This window comes from Peromyscus eremicus, chromosome 6, assembly GCF_949786415.1.
Source record: "Peromyscus eremicus chromosome 6, PerEre_H2_v1, whole genome shotgun sequence".
NCBI lineage: Eukaryota > Metazoa > Chordata > Mammalia > Rodentia > Cricetidae > Peromyscus > Peromyscus eremicus.
Genome location: NC_081421.1, coordinates 130,473,247 through 130,494,237, shown reverse-complemented (window position 1 = coordinate 130,494,237; position 20,991 = coordinate 130,473,247). Strand labels below are relative to the sequence as shown.

The 20,991-nt window shown below is 39.3% G+C and overlaps 1 protein-coding gene across 1 annotated transcript in view; it reads right to left on the bottom strand.

Annotated features, from left to right (window-relative positions):
• The window catches only part of Wls (Wnt ligand secretion mediator), a 106,847-nt gene extending 87,334 nt beyond the window's left edge, over positions 1 to 19,513 (bottom strand). The window contains exon 1 of the mRNA XM_059266518.1: positions 19,160 to 19,513. Coding sequence (XP_059122501.1) covers positions 19,160 to 19,265 — 106 coding nt within the window. The 5' untranslated portion in view covers positions 19,266 to 19,513. The remainder of the gene's footprint in view (positions 1 to 19,159) is intronic.
• Positions 19,514 to 20,991: the final 1,478 nt, after the last annotated feature.

Here is a 20,991-nt window from a genome sequence, read left to right as displayed (position 1 = left end):
TAACAAGGAGAGCTCAGAGAGGAATGCATGGATTTCCCTGGGAAGGAGAAATGGAGGAAATCTCCTGGGTAAACTGGAGGCTGGGGGTGGGGTGGTGGAGGAATGGGAACTTGAGGGAGCAGGTCAGGCAGGGTGGGTGTGGAAGGCGGGTTAGGGTGGGACGGAGAGGGAGTAAAGAAAGAGACATTTTGATGGGGGGCATTTGGGGGTTAGGGAGAAACCTGGCACCAGGGAACCCCCCAGGAATCCATAAGGATAACCATAGCTAAGACTCCTAGCAATAGTGGAGAAGATGCCTGAACTGGCCATCTACTCTAATCAGGTTGGTGACTACCCTAATTATCATCAGAGATACTCTATCCAGTAACTGATGGAAGCAGATGCAGAGATCCAAGCCAACCACCAGGCCGAGCTCTGGGAGCCTTGCTGAAGAAAGGGAGAAGGGATTGTACAAGCCTGGGGTATAATGATGGGGGAATCCACAGGGGCAAAACAATTTATATATAAAAAAGAGCACTGGTTGGTCTTTCAAAAGACCTAGGTTCTATTCACAGAACCTGCATGGCAACTCACAGCTGTCCATAATGCCAGTTCCAGGGGATCCATGCCCTTCTTCTGGCCTACAAGGTACCAGACATACACATGATACACAGACATACATATAAAATAAAACTAAATAAATCAAAATAAATGTCTGATCCACAGATAAGCAAAAAACTCAAGATTTACCCTACTGCCTTTAATAAAAAAAATGCGTGGGGAGAGGGAGAAGAGGGGTAGGGGGAGGTGGGGGGGAAATGGAGAGGTGGATAGACCAACACATTTGGTTTTGAGGAAAAGCATGCCCTGTTTTAATTGCCAAAGGAAATGTCTCCAAGTAAAGACAGGAAGAAGCATGAAGGATTAGATATCTAAAAAGTCAAATGACACTCAAGCCAGACTTCTTCATACTAGACACAAGGCTTTTTCTATTTAGTTCATTATTAACTTAGAACATGAATGATATAAATCTTGTCTTCAATTATGCATATCAAATTGTATTTCAAATAATCACCCAATTTTTGAAAATCTATGTCAGACTCCAGTTATTCAGTGATATCTTTTCTTAAAATAAGCTTAGTGCTTTTCTTGGTCTATTTCAACTAACTTGTCCCTTAACAGCAATTTGTTTTCTTGGTCTTGAATTGAAGTTGTTGAAAGACAAGATCTAGGTATACATACTCTACTGTAGCCCAGAGCCAATCCAGTTAGAGAACTGTAGTAATGTGCCGAGTTGCTGCTTATTCTGCCTCATAGTCTCTAGCCTGTCTTAAAGAAACCTCGAGAGTCATCATAAACACTAATGAAATTTCACAGCCATCCACAGAGGACCTGTTCTGTTTGTACAATCATTAAAAATTCTCTTCTGCCTTCAAAAAATTGATTTCAGCTGCTTGGACACCATGTGGTGGTCTATCTTTCACATGTATATGAAACTCAGAGCATGTGCTAGAATGAAACTTTGTTTCAAAGTCAGAAGTTTAGCCAAATTCTAAGAATTATCACTGACAACCTTCACTAGCAACTCGATGCTAAACAGTGATACCTAAACACAAGCACACACACACACATACACACACAATTTCAAATAGTTTTCTAATAACAGTATTATACCTAACACATTTTTACAGGAGCTCCATTCCAACCAAATGCAATGTTTGCAATGCAGCAATGGTTTCCACTAACCTTAATTTTAAAACAACGACGTAATAAGTACAGTAATCTTTTAACTGTGAGAGATAAACTATTCAAAGATGCTTGAGCAAAAAAATTAAGCTGGGCAGTGGTGGCGCACGCCTTGAATCCCAGCACTCGGGAGGCAGAGCCAGGCGGATCTCTGTGAGTTCAAGGCCAGCCTGGTCTACAGAGCAAGATCCAGGAAAGGCACAGAGCTACCCTGAGAAACTCTGTCTCAAAAAACAAAACAAACAAACAAACAAAAAACTAAATCAGCTGAGCATAATGGTGCATGGCTATGCCTCCCCGCAAACAGAAGGATTCAATTCTGAGGCAGCCTGCATTACACAGTGAGACTCTGTCAAAGGGAAGAAAGAAAGAGAAGAAAGCAGGAAAGAAGAAAAACCTATCAATCATTTAGTAATTTAAAGTTCACACTAAGTGATCTTTAAATGGTTGTTTTGAAAAATCAAAATATGTCAAGAGGTTTTATTTCTTTCCAGGATTAAATTCTACCCCTTATTTTATTAGACTCCAACAAATTAACAGGCTTGTGTTTTCTGAGTTCAAACTCAGAATGAAAGAAAAAATATGCTTCTTATTGATGGCCTCCACCAAGGTCTCAGAATTCACTCTGATTAGATAAATTTCAGCCATGCATGGTAGCTAGACTTGGCTTGGCTTCATTTCTATCACTGGAACCAAAAGAAAATAGTCGCTGAAGCCATATGGATTAAGGAGGGAAAGAAAGTGCAAAAAATAATTCAGAGTCCTGCTACCAAAACAAACAGGTTGAATCCAGGGAAGGCACCACCCCCAATGTTCTGGTTTTTAACTTCTGTGTTTATGATAAAACACTCTGACCAAAAGCAACTGAGGAAACGAAAGGGTTTAATTCAGCTTATAGGTTACAGTCTGTCATTGAAAGAAATCAGCCAAGCAGAAATCATGGAATAATGCTGCTTGCTGAAGACCTATGCTTAGCTAACTTTCTTATACAGCCTAGAACCATCTGCTCAGGGGATGGTGCTGCCTACAGTGGACTGGTCCCTTCTTTATCAATTAACAATCAAGCAAATCCTCCACAGACATACCCACAGGCCAATCTGATCCAAGTAATTCCTCAACCGAGAATCTCATCTCTGCTGACTCCATGTGGCGTCAAGTAGAGAGCTGAAGCTAACTAAGCTACCCCTCAAAAACAAAACAAAACAAGAACAAAAGACATAAAAATAAACAAAACTTCCAGTAAATCCTTCTTTTCCTAATTTTCAAAAACTTTCATTCTTGAAATGACAAACTTTGAAAACACAACATTGAAGGAAAGAAGCAACTAAGCAAATCAAGTCACTAAATAGAAAGAGGCTCACCTTCACATTTAACTTTCATATTTAACAGAAGATTATGAAAGAAATGAGGAAGATATACTTAGCACATTAACAAAAACTTTAAAAATTTAAGAAATGCCCAATATTAGCCAATAATCATAGAGTTGTTGTGCACTCCTAGACTTAGCTAGTCGGTTGCGTGGTGATCATCAGTCTTTAAAGGTAAACCCATAGACTTGAAGCTGCTAATTAAACCATAAATATGTGAAAATAGTTCAACTATAAAGGTTTTCAAAATATTTTATAACAGCTTCTAGTCTGAAAATATTGAGAACTCAAATCAAAGAACTCTGAATAATTCAATTGTGCTGTTCTGTGACACATCATACTAACACCCAAATGTCCATCTATTGGCATGGCATAGTTAAGAAAAAGCCACATCACAGAATTAATATTGTAGGTGACCAAACTTCAGCAAAACCTAGTCAACTGGTTTTGCCCTTTTCTTGAGAGTATTTTCTGGCTCCTCCTTTAAAATTTGCCAAAATACCTAAAGAACTAGATTCTGCTTGGGGAAATTGAAAAACACTTGACAACCTGAAATAGACCACAGTTTAAAGAGACATCCAACAATTGTTCACTGAAGCAACTATGAGTTAGATGGAGAAAGACGAAGAAAAGACTACAGAGAGCATTTACTTCTCCTAGAGGAGAGCTCAGAAAGTAATTTGGTAATTTCTACAACAAATAATTCTACATTAAAAAATACAACTACGCCGCTTTACTCTTTTTACACCTGTTCCCATGTAGCAAATAAGATTCCAAATTTCCAAGTTTTAATCACCACAAATCTAGTGCTTTCCCAAACAAAACACACCATAAACAGTTCTTTTTTCAGTTTCCATGACTTTAAATTTGAAGATCCCTGGTGGACTGGCCTATCTTGGAGTGTTGGCAAGATCAAATGAGGTGATTTCTACAAAAGCACTTTGAAGAAGGATAAAAGCTGTCTATAAATGTAAGGTATCAGAAATATCAAATGCATCTCCTAGACTTAACATACACTCCATAAAGCATGATAAAGGTCATGACAAACCTTTGGTTCCTGCATTACCTCCATTTTTTTTCCTATTGTTATTTCTAAAAATCAAATGTTTGCTTACATTTCCCTATAGTATAGGGGGAGGCTCTCACTGACTTTAAATTATCTGAAGAGTGATTATAAAAACACAATTCTATAATTTTAAACAGGTAATTAAATAATGAAATTAATACCAAAGAAAAATTTAAAAGGCAGATGTGCCTGGGAAAGACACTTAAAAAGGGCAAATGCCTACACTATGAACAAATACAGGGCTAATGGTTTTCATATTATCTCATTAAAGTCAGGACAATTATATATCCTAGAAGACATTTCTGAATGTGTGCATTCATTAGAATAATGTTAATATTTTACAGGACTCCAATACCTTCATGTTTGAGAAACTACTGCTTCAAAAAAGGTTGTTTCTTGGTAGGACTGTGCCTCTAAACCACAGATTTATAGTATTTTTTTCTACAGTGAACTCATTTTCAAGAAAGTAAAGCTTTTAAGAAAACATGGATAGAGAGATAATAAGCATACCAGAATTTTTAAGTACGTTTTTGTCTTAAATCCCTCCCCCAAGTCTATCCTCCGCCCCTTGAGGATATTTACAATCTTCTATGACACATGCTCTGTACCTTCTTGGTTCAAGGAAAACACACCTACAGCATTTCAAATTAACTACTGACCCTTGCTCTCACACTATAAACAAACCCTTTTCAGAATCTCAATTGCATTGTGTCCACATTGGTTAAAGCTGGAAGCCTGGTGACCTCATGTGGTGTTAGCTTCTCCCATGCACCAACAGCATCCGCCTTTCTACTCAATTACCCTCTTTGGTGCCAGAGGATTGCTACCCAATGAACATACACAATAGGCTTCTGCTTCATTACACTAACCAACAGCAGGATAGAAATAAGCAGAAGAGGAATAAACAAGCTAATTTATCATGAGGCCAGAGCAAGTGTTCACCAGTCTTGCCATGGAAAACTTGAGTGGTTAACAGGCATTCTCTGCAGTTTGAGGTGATCTTTATGATCTTACAGAGTATAGACCAGCTGCAACAGAACCTCAATGATTCAATAATTTTTCAGATTATCAGGTGTGAACACAAGCACAGAAGAATCCCTACCTTGAAAACTCTTAAATTCCTATATAAAATCTAATCAATAATTATTTAGGGACACTCAGCCCTGGATTTCAGATAATGGGGACCAACATTCTGATAATTTGCCCCAAGTTCTCAACCTGACTGTGGGGCCTCTGTTATTCATCATGAACGAGGTGGTCAGGAGGGACCCAGCCTCTTTGTGAGGAGGATCTGGTGCCCCCTTCATTAGGCAAGAGCACAGCGGTTGATTAAATTAACAACTTCGGAGGGCTTCAGTCCCAGTTCCCAGACATTAGCACCATCATCCAGAACAAATTAAAGTCTCACAGCAATTAAGCAGATTTTGAAAATGAATTTCCCATGGTTCAATGGCTCAATAGCAATCTTGAGTTAAGTAGTAGAACAGAGCTTGAAGGAAAGAGGAGGAATTGCTAAATTTCTAAAGTAAAGTGCAGCTGGCAGAAAGACAACAGAAAGCCTCTGTTAAGTGTCTCTACTTAGTGAGACTGAATTTCAGGCACTAGAGGTGAAAAAATAAATAAAATTTAAACAAAATTGTTGCATTAAAATGGTGAATTTCAGAAAGATTTCTTTTTTCTATTTTTATTATTTTTAATTCGTTTAAGGTTGTTATATTCCTAATTAAAAATTAAAATAGATGGAAAAATTTCCTTTTACCAGATTTTAAACTCAAACCAACAATCTAGGACCATCCACATCTTAGAGATCTTTACAACAGCTTCCCCAGGACACTGGGTGAAAGGACTAAGACTAAAAATAAAAGAGTCATTGTTTAATTTTAAGGATTCAGTATTTGACAGACCCTTTAATAAAGTCTTTTAACATCTTATTTAATCTTATAGTAATTTTAGGAGATAAGCCTGGTGAATCCTACTTTACCCTCTTTGGAGCATACTTTCAGACTTGAGTTAAGTAATTATTCAAGGTTGCATAACCAGCACATGGTGGAGCCAGGACTTGAATCCACACCTTCTGCATGATAGCTCACTGGTACAGTGCTTGTTGAGATTTTAAACTCCCATTTAAATCTAATCTTCCAGTCTCAAAGAACAACCATATGTCATGTCTGCAAAATTCTTAGAAAAGTAGAAAAACAAATTCCAATTTTTAAGAGTTTGTAGTCAAACTGTGGGGCTTCTAAAATAAGTCTTTCAGAACAGTCCTCCTGAAGCAGAGAAATATATCTAAAATAAGTCCCTCCAGAACAGCCCTGATGAAGCACAAGAAATATATTTGCTTTGTAAACACAATAAATCACAAGTTTTCCACTATCACTCAGCATCTCTATTTGATTATTCAAACTTTGGAAATATGTGCACTAGAGCATATTTCCTTTATACTTAATTGTCAAGTATGGATAAGCAACCACAGTCAATTACCTATGTTTATTCCCAATCAAAGAAAAAAACACATCAACAAGAGGGAATGACAACGAACAGTGACCAGGAAGCTTGGCTCAAACTACATGCTGTCCCTTGGTCTCCTCTGGGCCTTGGATTCCACAATATAAGAGAAGGTCCCTTTTCAACTCCAAAAATAGTACAAGTTTATTTATATCCAAGCATACATACCATGAGGGTATGCATGAACTTTTGTTAACATGTTCAAGTGAAAAATAAAAGCCTTACCTTCATTTAAACATAAAACTACAGCTTGGAATACAACACTATAAAATTTAGGGCAAACCTTAATGAATATTTTTGATATCTTTTCAGTAAGTCCAAAGTGTAAGGCATTTATCCATGCATTTCTTCAACCATATTCCTGGTACTCATATTGTACTTAACTATGGTAACAACTACATGTCAAGATGGAGCTTATAGTTATATAGAGTCTTAAATGTTATATTATTCTTATTTTAAAATTCAAATGGTGATAGTGATGTATACTGGTAGAGTGCTTACCTAGCATGTACATGCCTCTAGTGTCACACACACAAAAATATTCTGACAATACATTTCTATAGTTATAGTTAATACTCCAATAGCTGATATCATATTAGTAAAAGATCGTTTTCCCTTGAATTTAATGTTCAGAAGTCTCTATCATACAGTATGCATTTGGAAGAGGAAAGATGTCATATGGATAATGACTTGAGTTTTATATTATAAAACAGAAGAGCAACTAAGGCTTTTGTTGTAACCAGCAGAGATAGAACATGTAAGTAAAATTTCTTTAAAATTTGTTACCTAGGCTTACCTATGGTGTGTACAGCCATATATACTGGCCCAGGATTTTAGATTTTGAGGAGAGTGCTAGTCATTTAACTCAGGGCCTTGTATGAGCTATATCCCCAACCCCAAGCCAGAATATGAAAAGGAAAATATTTAAGATTCAAATTAAACCTTATGAAAGCTATTAAAAACTAAACCAAAAGATAAATGAACCACTGTGATTACCAAATATGTGAATGACATACTTCTTGAACTATTGGTTAGCACAGACTATGCCAATAAGACGGTTATAAAGCCATATTGTTGGGTTTCTAGTAGTACCTAACCAACTGAGAAGCAAAAAAATAAAACACAAAATGAACACAAATGTATACATGTGTGTGCTAAGCATGTACTTAGTGGTAACTTCTAATCCAGAAATGTGGTTCTCAGAAAGTGATTCCTCTATGCCTATGAGCAGGCACACTTGGAACAAATGCATAAGTTATACTCTCACTTAAATTCCATGTTCTGCCTGTAAATTCTTCTTTTTTTTTGTTTTTCAAGACAGGGTTTCTCTGTGTAGCTTTGAGCCTTTCCTGGAACTCACTTGGTAGCCCAGGCTGGCCTCGAACTCACAGAGATCCGCCTGGCTCTGCCTCCCGAGTGCTGAGATTAAAGGCGTGTGCCACCACCACCGCCCGGCACTCTGCCTGTAAATTCTTTAGGTAAGGAAACTGAGACTCACAACACATTAAAGTTTTGCCTAGGTTTCAAAAGAAGTCTGATAACAATTAGATAAATCAGATCACTACCACTGGTTGCTACAATAAAATTCCTAGAACTTGAAAAACTTTGACCAGAAGGGTTAGTGCATTTTTCTTTTATTTTTCTCATACATAATAGACAAGTATGCTACTATAACTGAGCTATAATTCCAGTCCTCTTTTTACTCATTTGAGACAGGGTCTCACTAAATTGCTGATTCTGGCCTGGAAGTCACTCCCCAAGTAACAATGATCCTTCTGCTTTAGTCTCTTGAGTGCTGAGATAAAGGCTTTTACTACCCAGTATAGCCGACTTTCTTTTGGGCCACCAACCAGCTCCCAAATCAGGACATGGAGACTTATTATTAGTTATGAAAGTTCAGCCTTAGTTTGTGCTTGTCCCACTAGCTCTTATACCTTATATTAACCTGTTTCTCTTCATCTATGTTTTGCCTCAGGCTTTTTACCTTCCTTTCAATCTGTATGTCCTACTCTGTGTCTGGCTGGCTGGAGGCTGCTTTTTACCTTCCTTTCAATCTGTATGTCCTACTCTGTGTCTGGCTGGCTGGAGGCTGCCTGGCTGGCTGGCGCTAGGGCATCTCCCCCTTTTTCCCCCTCATTCTCTGCTTTCTTTCCTCTTCTCTTCTTTCCTCCTAAGTTATTCTCTCTGTCCACAAGCTCCTCCTATCCCTTTACTGCCTAGCTATTGGCCATTCAGCTTTTTATTAGACCAATCAGGTGCCTTAGACAGGCAAAGTGAGACAGCAACACATCTTTATATAATTAAAAACAGAATAAACAAATGTAACACATATTTGTCTAGTTAAACAAATTCAATATATACAAATGCCTTCACATAGTTAAAATAATATTCTGCAACATAAATAAATGTAACACATTTTTACATAGTTAAAATAATACTCCATAGCAACCCAGGTTTTCGGTAAACAAAAACCATCATATGAGAAACCTTTAGCTACCATGCTGCTGTTTTATAAAATAACTATTTCTCAAGAATCCTTCAATACACCCAAGTAATCAGCAAGTACCTTTCTAAATTTTAACAGCTCTCTTAGTGTGAAGAATTAGTGGCTTACCTAGACAGAGCTAAGTCCTACTTCATAAAAGTTACTGTCTCATAGATATGTTAACCCTGGTCTTAATCAGAATCTCAAACATATTCATCCTTCTCCTAAAATACATTTTCTTGAGTGAATGGAGTAATGGAAGAAAGTAATGGAGGAATATTTTGGTATCTGTGAAAAGAAAAAAGAAAGAAAGAAAAGGAAAAGAAGGGAGAAAAGAAGAAAGGAAAACAAATCCTAATTAAAAGATAGTGCTCATTCATTTTAAAAATCAACATGTTATCTCTTTTTCCTTTCTTTCTTTTCATCAGCTATTACACAGAAATACCATGTTCTCTTAGAGTACAACTCTGTTCTGCCTGAGCATGTACAAAGAGTGGTGCCAAGGTCTCAACAGATCTGTACTCTCATGAACCTGAAGGTTCTATGCAGCCAGACGTTGAAACAAAGATAACTCAGGTCTCACAGTTTTCTGTTGCAGCTACCTCTGTCCTCCAAAATGTAGAGACATGTTCTGCAAGTGATAGCAGTTTGTTCATAGCCTCAAGAATTTTATTTATAATTGCTTAGCTCAGGATTGCAAAGCTAACACAGGAACTTGGTTCACACAGGACAGAATCAGCTTAAGAGAACTGAGCAAAGAAAGGAATGTGGGGGTGTGTCTTTCCCATTAAAGGCATTCTACTCAGGGCAAGTTACAGCCTAAAGGACAGCATAAAACATGTTGAGAAACAGATTAAAAGAAATTGGACTTCAAAAATGCATGATTGACTTCAGAGAAGGCTGGATTTAACAAAGTTGGAACCACTTTTTGGTTGTGATAACCTGAAGGCAAACATGTTAAGTAGGAAAGACTGAAAGTCAATATCATGTTAACTAAATTACATGTTGCTTCATGACTGCTTTGTTCAAGAAAAGGAAAGACAAAGGAAGAAGAACTTACAGTGCAATCCATGAGGTTGGCTTTATTAATGTAGAACCTGAAAAACACCGAGTCAACCATTTTTAGACCAATTGCCTTTTTTTCTAAAGAAAAATTTTAATACCTTGTCAAAATAATATAGTAGGTTTGATCTTTTCTTTTATTTCCCTCTGCTCTCTTAGACATATGCATTTGTGGATAAAGCCCCTGAGCTATGCAAGGGAATTAGCCAGAAGTTTAAGAAAGTCCTATAATTTGCATGAACTAGTTTAAAAAAAAAAAAGAGCACTCCTTTTTCTGAGAACATTAAAAGCATACAACAGGAAGGAGAAAAGGCAGCAGGAACTTGAAAGTACAGGATTTAAATGGGCATGGAGATGGAAGTACTAGCTTGGGGTGGGGGAGTGAGTGGCATCAGAAAAAAGAAGGTGTGAGAAATCCAGCCTAGCTATGTCATTAAGGGATGTTTGCACAGGCCTTAAATTTCTTTTTTCTGGGCCACATTCTGCTATCATCTCCTTTGATATCCACACTGCCCTCTTTCCTTTACCCATTACATTCAATACCTATTGTACAGGCTAAATAAAGCCAAAGGCGACTCTTCAGCACCCATTTCCCAAGTTTTCTGTAATGCTCATCTACCCTTTGTTGCAAGATGCCATGTCACCAAGGAGGCATGTGAGGTTGATAGGCTTAGCCCTTGCCAGCATGGCTTACAAGCATAGTCACAATCACAGTGCTGGTATGAGGACTGTTATGTGTCAGGTATTGGAGTCATTTGTTTAGGAGGCTAAGTCTTTTGGTACTCAGGTAGCAATGGTAATGCTTAGCTTGAGGAAGGGACATAAGCCAAAAAAGGAGTATGAGCTTTTATGTCATATTTCATCTGTGTGGAACCTCACCCTTGCCCCTTTGTGTTTCTTAGAAATGGAAGGAACACGAGAAAACCAAAAAGAAAAAAAAGGAAAGAAATAGAAGGGACAGTGGGATAAAAGCAGCATCCAACATTAAGAACATGGTTTAGGATTGAATAAAAGATAGCTTCAAAAAAGTTCCTTAGACTGGTCCTGTGGAACTATAATCGCAGGATCTCCATTACTCAGAGCAACAACAGGATATCTAAGAAGAGTTTTGGTGAAGGTACAGTGATAATGGTGTGCCAGAGGCCTTGAACCAGAGAGTCACAGCAATAAATGTTTTGGAGGTGGGGCTGATTGGACAAAAGGGTATACTGAATGACACACAGCAGCTCCAGATGCCACTAGAATGAAGGAAGAGATATTGGAAAGATGGAGGAGCGAGGTGGTTTGTTTGTTTTGTTTTTAACTAATTTGGGGGGCCTTTTGGGGGACATGCTGCAAGGGTGAGGGTTGGTTATGGAGGGACTGGAAGGTGAGCAGGATTGGGATACATGATGTGAAATTCCCAAAGAACCAATAAAGAATTACGTTTAAAGAAAAAAAATCCTAATGTGTATATACAGCAATGTACTTCCTGGTATACATTATTGATTGAACACTTTTTATTGTGGGAAATTGCAGTAGAAAATACCCTAGAATTGGATGATGGTGGAGCACCTTTAGAACCAGCACTTAGGAGGCAGAGGCAGGTGGATCACTGTGAATTCAAGGCCAGCCTGGTCTACAAAGTGAATTCCAGAACAGCCAGAGATGTTACACAGAGAAATCCTGTCTTGAAAACAAACAAACAAACAAACAAACAAACAAAAAAACTCCACACAAAACAAACAAATAAACAAATAAAAATTCAGCCCAGATAGCAATTATACTGGTGAAAAATTAAAGAACATTTGTAAAAAAATATTTAATTGTCTTGGTGCCCTGGTTTTTTGAAATTGTTAACTTCTGAACAAAGAAAAAGATCAATTTTAAAGGAAATAAACACTACCATTGAAATTAGGAAAAAACTTCCTTAAATGGGTCTGAGATTCAAATGAATTTTCGAGAAAGCAGCAGTAATATCATTGTGGATTGTAATAAGCGTTAAATGAATCAATACATTTGAAATGTTTTACATGGTCACCCAAAAGGCAACAATTACAGCAAGGCAAATAAATACCTGCTCCTGGTCAGACAGTAACATGATTCTTATTTTTGTTCCTCTACAAAACTTTGATAGGGATAGAATGTGGAGGTTCGATGAAGGAGCTGGGAAATCATTGAAAAAAGCCAAAGAGTCTCAGCATTTTTTTTTTAATCCTGAAATATGAGGCATCTTCTTTTTCATAATTTAAAAATCATTTCAGTTTGTTTATGCAAAGTAAAAGTCACAAAACATTTCTTTATCTTAAAGTCCTGTCCTCCCATTATCATCAGACACTTTGGAACTACCTGATTCTGACCTACTTGTCTCTTTAGGCCACCATCACCAAGTTTCAGAACAGAAATCTACCCAAGTAAAACTAATATGATTGTGTAAATCTGTTGAAGTTTCTATCAAACGCAAGAACTTCAATTTTTTCCATGTAGAAAAAAAATATCTATTAGCATTTTCCCCAAGAATAAAAAATACATTTCATGGTGTCAACATTGCTATTCCTGAGAGCTATTGCTCTTGTACGCTGACATTTTGGGAGGGATTTTTTTTTTTAATTTCAACTGCTCCCATTACTGCCATCCATACCTTTCAAAACCCTCTCCAGTCTCCAGTGATTCTTTCTCTTGTCTTCCTTTGAAAAGTCCAAACTTCTTATATAACTACATAAATATGTCAAGCTACCACCTGGATAAAAGAAAATCAAGCAATCTTTCTTTCTGGTTAATGAACCAGGCTGCTCAGACAATTGAATGATTCATACAATTATGGGGGCTGGATAGAACTTGTAAGAAAGGATTAATAATGGTGCTTGAATGTTTCTAAAGGATACCTTCCCTTGGCTTGCCAGGATACTGCCTTGGCACTACAGTTAGACTTCCTTTATCATAATATAGATTATTCTTCCCTTCCATGTCATAACAATGAGAAATCAGTTATAGTTTCCTGTTCCTCATTATACTTCTCTGCATTAAAATCATTTTTACTTAGACCCAGAAGTCATGATTTATATAGGATCATTTAACTCTGGTTTGTGATATCAGTTTGACTGGAGTCTAGTTCGATACTTGACTGAGAAAGTTAATCTTGAGAAATTTTAGTAGAACTGTCTGCATCTTGGTTTATTAATATAATAGTGATATAATAAAATGAGTAAAAAAATACCAATGATGGACCAGTGAAAAGGTTCAGCAGGTAAAGGTGTTTGCCACAAAGTCTGACAACAAGAGTTCAATCTCCGGGGCCTACATGGTAAGATAGAACAACTCTTCTGAGTTGCTTGTCCTCTGAGATATACACACATACAAGCACACACATCATAATTTTTTAAATTGTAATACCATTAGCAAGGCTCTTGTGGATTAAATTATACAAAATCTGGCATTCAATACATGTTCAACATATTTTATTCATACATTCATTTCAGTTATATTAGTTAATAATTTGCTGAACAGCATAGCTTCCAATTTTGTATGTTCTCAAATATCAATAAATAAGTGATTTGGAGAAACCTCATCATAAATTTTCTGAGGGTCTCCCTATGACTCCCCTAATTTACTGAAGCTCTAAGTCACCTCTTAACAATCTTTAGGCAGCATATAGCCCTGTCATGAGCACACCATGGGCCCAGATAAAGCACTTTGGACATTAGGCCAATGATACATCTAAGTTTTGAGCTAAGGACATTCTATAAAACTACTTTATGAGTGAGATAGGTATGACCCTTTCCTCAGTCAGCACATATTTAACAATAAAGGTTGCCAGGAATGGTAGCACGTGCCTGTAATTCTAACACTTGGGAAGTAAGAGGCAGGCAGATACATCTATGTGTCCTGGTCTGCATAGGTAACTCCATGCCAGCCAGGTGTACATAGTGAGATCCTGTCTCAAAAACAAACAAAAAGGCACACACCTTTAATCCCAGCACTCGGGAGGCAGAGGGAGGTGGATCTCTGGGAGTTCAAGGCCAGCCTGGTCTGCAGAGCAAGATCTAGGACAAGCACCAAAACTACACAGAGAAACCCTGTCTCGGAAAAAACAAAACAAAACAACAACAACAAAACCAAACAAAAATAGTGTGAAAAATAATAATGTAAAAAATATAAAAATAAAAGCCAAATTATTGTAAAAATGTCAGTTAGATAAGGCAGGGTTTATAGGCAGATGATTTGTAAACCTCACAAAACTATCCATAATTACCTCAAGGAAATATTTCTCATTTTATTAGGGAAAGAAAAGTTGCACTAGAAGGCTAGATGAGAGGTATTGAATCAATCAGAGAGCAATTAGAGACCATTAGCATAAGCATTGTCTCATTGTAATAAACAAGAGGTTTAGCTTGCTAAACATTAAATAATGTTATTTTAATAATGAAAAAAAAAGATTACCCTAAGTGAATTTATGAGGTTACACAGGCCTTACATAAATCACAGTAGTATGATTCCTCTAGGAGCTAACAAAAAGAATGAAAAAGTATAGTTTGATCAGGTATATAATTTTACAAAATAAAAGGCGTAATAAAATATAGAAAAATATGACCAGTATCAGCCAAAAAGCAATTAGTACTTTTCAAGATTCTCAGAAGATACAGCCTAGTGTGGTGAGCCATACCTCTAATGCCAGAATTTGGGACATAGAAGAAGGAGGATCAGAAGTTGGAGAACACCCTCAGCCCATGAGTTCAAAACCAGCCTGGGGTACAAGAGACTCTCTCAAAAGAAGCAAACCAAAGATTCTCACCAGATACTTGACTACTTCAGGATTACAATGAGTACAATATTAATACACATTAAAATGCAACATATACAGCAAAATTAAAATCTATGTGCTTTGTTTCATTCAATTTATCAAATTTCTGCAACTTTCAAATGAGTCATAACAGCAGACAAATTCTCATATGAATGAATAACAACCAAGACCATGAACAATTTCCACTTAATAACGGCATGATAGAGAGAGTTCTGCATCCTTGACAGCCCTGTTTGAGAAAATGTGTTAAATGTGTATGTCTGTGTGTCTTACATACACTAGATCTTCAGCATTAAAAAGGGAGGTACGTACATGACTTTTGACAAAAGCAATTCTTCCTCCCAAAGAAATTATAACTGGTGATTTGTTTACTTTTACTTGCAATTTTAATGTGAAATTCTTATTTGTGGATTTGCTTAAAACAATTTAACCATAGCCCATTCTGTTCAGTTGTAATCTCTGCTCACTTCATGATTTTAGAATAGGTGAAACAGTGACTTGATTCTTCAAACATCATATCCCCAGAAATGGTTCATCTGAAGCTGAACAAACTAGACATGATGAGCCAGACACTCAAGTTCATGATTTTTAGTGAGCTGTGTTCTTGTTTCATGACACACAGTCTCCTTCCCCACCTCTTCCACTACCCCTACAGCTGCTTCTCTATGAACCAAAGAAAAATTATTTTAATATTTTTCAGACTTGTTTTTCAGGATGGTAAAATTAAGCTATACCTTTCAAAACATTTTATTTTCCTTTTAGAATTCTTAAATATTAAATAAAGTCTAAACATTAAAAAAGCTAGTCACTTAGTAAATTGTCTGAATGTATAAAATAACAGATGCCTAATTTTATAGTGTCTCAAAGATATAACAAAAACATAAATCACTAAATTTATAAACCTACCAGTTTCTACCATGTAAGATATTCCTTACAGAGTCAGTTTGTAAAATTCCATCAAAAGTTCAACAATATATACACACTGGCACAAGAAAAATACACAAAGCCAGCCAGAAAGCAAGTAAACAAGCTAGGTAAGAAGACTTTTAGGATACAGGGGATTTGATCTAAATCAAAACTCAATTCCTTCTATTTGTTTTTATAGCTACTTTTAAAATTTTCCCCTTGATTTTATGAGGCTACAACTGAATATTAGTCCAATGTCATATATAAAACTCTGAATACTAAAAGTTATACAACTAAAGATGAAAAGGATCTTAAATTCATATATCTACCAGTAAGGAGAAAAGCCTATTAGTTAAGTGACTAGCCTGGTCACTTTGAAATTCATGAATTGTTATGGCTGCTTAGGGGATTTGTACTTTTGTGTGTGTCCTGTGTTAGCACCGAGGGGCTTTCCCATAACATTCTCGTTCCCTGAGATGCCATGTTTTCTCTCTTGAGGGAAAACAAGGATCCAAAAGTAACACAGTGGCTACAGTTCAAAACGAGTAACTAGCTACCTTAGGAAAACTACTTTATGATCAGTATACCCGGCCTAGTAAGTTGCAGGAGCATTGAGTGGGAGCAGAGGTTTCTAATCTTGTCCTTGTCTTCTTAGCCTAAAAATGTTCTTTCAAGTACTGATTCTACTAGTCCACTCTGAAAATGTCATATACTTTCAATTAGAGAAGCTGAGTGTTTCCACATAGCATGTACCACTTGCTAATATTCATTTCCTGTATTTTGGTCTAGAGAGCCTAGGTTACCTAAATTTATTTAGGAGCAAAAATGTTACTCTCCAAGTGGAAGAGGTAAAAACTAAAACACTACTCAGTTTGGGCTACATCTAATCTGTTCAGTCTCAGGCCCAGAACTGTGGACAATCACTGCAGCTGGGAGAGAAGGAAAGTGAAACAATAAGGCTGTGTAAAAACTTCCTTCAAGAAATGTTATAGAGATGTTTCTTTTCCAAGGAACGTTAGAACTAAAGTAGTTTGTTAATTTAGGAAAAATCTGTTAGGCAAGGCCTGCAGCTTCAGTAATTAAGGGGGGGGGGCGTCTCCTGGGGGGGGCGGGGAGAACAACCTTAGCACTACTTATTTCCCGACAAATCCTAATTTGAACAAACAAGTTCTCTAACTCTGGTCATTCTGATGTCCAGCAGACACTTACAGGAGCCCTTGGATCTCCTCTGTACAATAGTGAGGTCCCAGGAAATATACTAGTTCCAGAAGTGCTCTAGGAAACCTGCAAAGGGAACCAAGAGCTCTGTGGGCCCACATCAGCTTCGCGGGCGAGTGAAGGGGGGGGGGGCCTGCAGCGACAGGAAACTGTAATGGCTTACTATGTGCAAAAACCTCGAAGGGAAGGTCAGACAAGGATAATAGGCCAATTTAATTCTGAAAGCACAAGGTGCAAGAAATTTTATTATGGTCTGCCATTGAAATCACACAAGATCCAATAGCATCTAACTGCAACTGCTCATCAAGGGAAACAAGAGGTGTAATTGCAACCGCGGTATAATCACTGTGAGCCTGTCGAGACTTTTGCTGCCTACAGCTCCCAGCAGATAAGTATTAAGAGTCTGGAAAATCCAATACAGAGAAAAAGAGATTCTACATGGCGAAGCAAAACAAAAGCCAAAGCGTGTGTGTGTGTGTGTGTGTGTGTGTGTGCAGTGATAAAGCTGTTTAGCAGTGTGTGTGTGTGTGTGTGTGTGTGTGCGCGCGCGCGCGCGCGCGCAGTGATAAAGCTGTTTAGCAGTGTGTGTGTGTGAGAGCGCGCGTGCGTGCGTGTGTGTGTGTGTGTGTGTGTGTGTGTGTGTGTACGCGCGCGCGGTGATGAAGCCGTTTAGCCCATACGAAGGACAGAGGCTTAGAAAACTCTGGTTTTAACGTGTACTGGATCTCCTCTAAGAACTCCCTTCTTGAAGCTTCTCCCACTCTCCTTTGTTTAAAACACTCAGCCTCAATGTTACAAAGATTGGCAGTACCAGACTCTCTGGAATGCGAACCTAACACACCCGAGTCTTGAGGCAAAACACCGCGCCCATGACTCTCGGCGGGTCTAAAGAGCTCCTGCGTGGCCTAAGGGCTTCCATGAGGAGCACAGACACCCCCTCCCTCCCCGGCTCCAGCGCTCTTCCACCCAGCTAAGAGCAACAGCCAGCCCCAAGGAAGCCAAACCTCCTAGCCGCGTCCGCTCCGAAGTTGGCACTGAAGTTTGTGCAAGGTTGTCCGCAATCTTGAGGAGGAAGAGACGTGAGGTGGAATGGACAGTGTAAGGAAGTTGAGTTTTCCGAATGGATACCGAGGCACAAGGTCGGCTACGTGGGAAGCCTTTTTGGCTCAAGAGGTTGAGTTAGTGCGCACTGGGAAAGTCTCCCTGGCGCCGTCGCTGGGGCTTAGGAGCTGTCACCTGAGGGCAGCCCAGGAGGGAGCAGGAAACGTCCTCCTGGCACCAGGGGAGGACCCCCGGTTTCCGACTCACTGGATCTTGGGGCTCAACGCAGAGGGGGAGGGGAGATGGCAGAGGGGACAACAGGCAAAAGAAACACCTTTCAAATGGGCTTTCTGCTACACCCTCTCCAAGTTCGTGTTGGGAGGGCTAGTTCTCTCCCAACCACCCTACTCCATCCCGCATTGAGTCCTCAGCTCAGCTCAGTCCACCGCCAGAGGTGGGTAGAGTGAGGCTTGGAAGCCAAGGGCTTAAAGGTTGAGACCCTAGATCCTGCCCTAGTCCCTCGCCGAGACAACCGAATGCATTTACACAAGCCACAGCCAGTAACAGCTCGCGGCTGACACAAGGCTCAGCTACCGACTCTCCTGTTATTCCTAATAAAGTCGATTGCGTTGCCCTCCCGGAGCTGATTGGAAGGGAAACGAGGGGAAAGGGGGCGGGCGAGGGGAAAGAGCAGGGGGAGCAATCAACTTTGCGACCCAGCACTTCCTCGCGATCCGTCGCCATGCTTAAGATCCACCCCCACCCCCTCCTGCCTTTCAAGTGGATACTGAAACTAGGCCAAAACTTTTCCCCTCCTTTTCTCTTTGCCACTAGACTGGATTGTGCCCCATGGAGCCCCATGGAGCTCTGCTTTCTTAAGCACAATAGCCGGACTAATTAGATCATAGAGGCAAGGCAGCGATACTGTAACAAGTAGCCCAAGAGGCAAAAGAGGGAAGGGCCGAAGAGAGGGAAAGGGGAAAGTTTGCAGCTCTCACACTTACCGATCAAGCCTCCCACCAGAAAGGCAACGATTTGAAAAACCAGCAGAATTCCTCCAACAATGCAGAGCTTCTTGGTGCTCATGTTTTCTATAATTGCCCCAGCCATTTCTGCGCCCCCCCACACACTTCTTTTCTCCTTTAAATAAATGTTTTAGGTTATGCTTTCGCTTCCCCTCTCCTTCTTCCTTGTCCTATTTTCCTGGTGCTGCAAAACTTCAAGGGTGCGATAGCACAGCCGAGATGGGACCCAGACCGCAGGCGCCCGCGCGGATCCCTGGGCGAAGCTGCTCGGGCTCCCCAGATGCCCAGAGCTGAGACTGCGGCCGCTCGGCAGCCAGTGGACGCTTAAAGGAGCAGGGAAGCGGATCACATGACACGCCTCCCTCTCTTTCTTCCTCCCTCCCTCTCGCGTTTCCTCCCTCCCTCCCTCCTTCCCTCCCTCCCTCCCTGTCTTCCTCAACCCTGGCCCGCCAGTTCAGAGATCTGAGCTCCCGCCAGCTTTGGCTACCCGCTCTCAGGTCTGGCCTGCAGCTTGTCCGGGCAACAGCTGGTATCTTGAGGGTGGTGGATGGTGGTGTTAAATGGGCTCGGCATAAACAGCCTCTCGCGTGTTTCCTTTTCTGGTTCCAAAAGTATGGGATTTAAGTCACTAGTGGGCCGCTTTGCAAACCCTTAATTTACACATTGAACCCACCCCACCACCAACCACTAGAACTCTAGGAAAGAGGTGAATTTTAAAAAGAAATATAATGAGGGTCAAGTCAAAGGATAAAGAGAAGAAATAAGATCTCGGTTCAGGTTCCTTCTACCTAGTCCTAGCCTGGGTTATACCCAGCTAAATCCCCCACTAAACTGCTCTTCAAGAAGCCTGACTGTCTAGTCAAACAAACCTCTGTTCCTTAGTCCACCCTGGACTTCCAGTCTTGGTCTTAACTATTATCATAACGCTTTAAAGTTAATTCAAAACCCAATTTGTTTTAAAAACTCTTCGTTTTGTTTTTTTACATTACCTTTATAGTCTCTCTTAAGAGTTGATCCCCTCCAATCCTGCTCTCACATTGTCACCTATTATAAGGTCTTGTGTATGCACATTTGTTTCCATTACTAAGCTATAAGGTCTTGGGAGATTGGGACCAAATTCAATTTTCTTTGTATACCACCACCACCCCAATAGTGCCTAACAAAATTCTCACACTAGGAGATCCTGCATGAACTTTTGTGGAATGAATAAATGAGGAGTGCTTAAGCAAGCCCACAGTTTGCATTTCAAAAGCCTTAAGGAATTTAGCTGGGTTAGATAGTACACTTGTTAAGTAGTACCAGTCAGAGTTTCAGGTGGGTGGTCACAGCTAAGGAGACTGAGTCAGGAGGATTAGGAGTTTAAGACCAACCTGGATAACTTTGAGATACCCTGTCTCAAAATAAAAAGTAAAAAGTGATCTGGATATGTAGCTCTGTGGGACAACTCTTGCTTAGCATGTAGTATGGGACTCTAGATTCAAACCCCATCTGAGGCAGAGAAGGAGGAAAGAGAATGTTAACTCTTTAAGAGATGTGTTTATATTTATACACTACTTCCAAGGAAAAATAGTGGACAGTGAGTAATCATAAGAGATTTTTTTGGTCAGTCTGTCCCAAACTCCAGGGTCTGGTTTCTCCATGTTTCGTAAACTATTTAACAAATACAACTCACATCACACCTTAGCTTTATAAAGGTGGCTCCTTGTCTTCCCAATACAAGTTTTTCAAAGTCACCAGAATACTTTATTTCTTGCTTCTTGTCCTGTTCCTGTGGAGGGACTATTCTAAGTGCTGCCCTCCTCTGATCTATT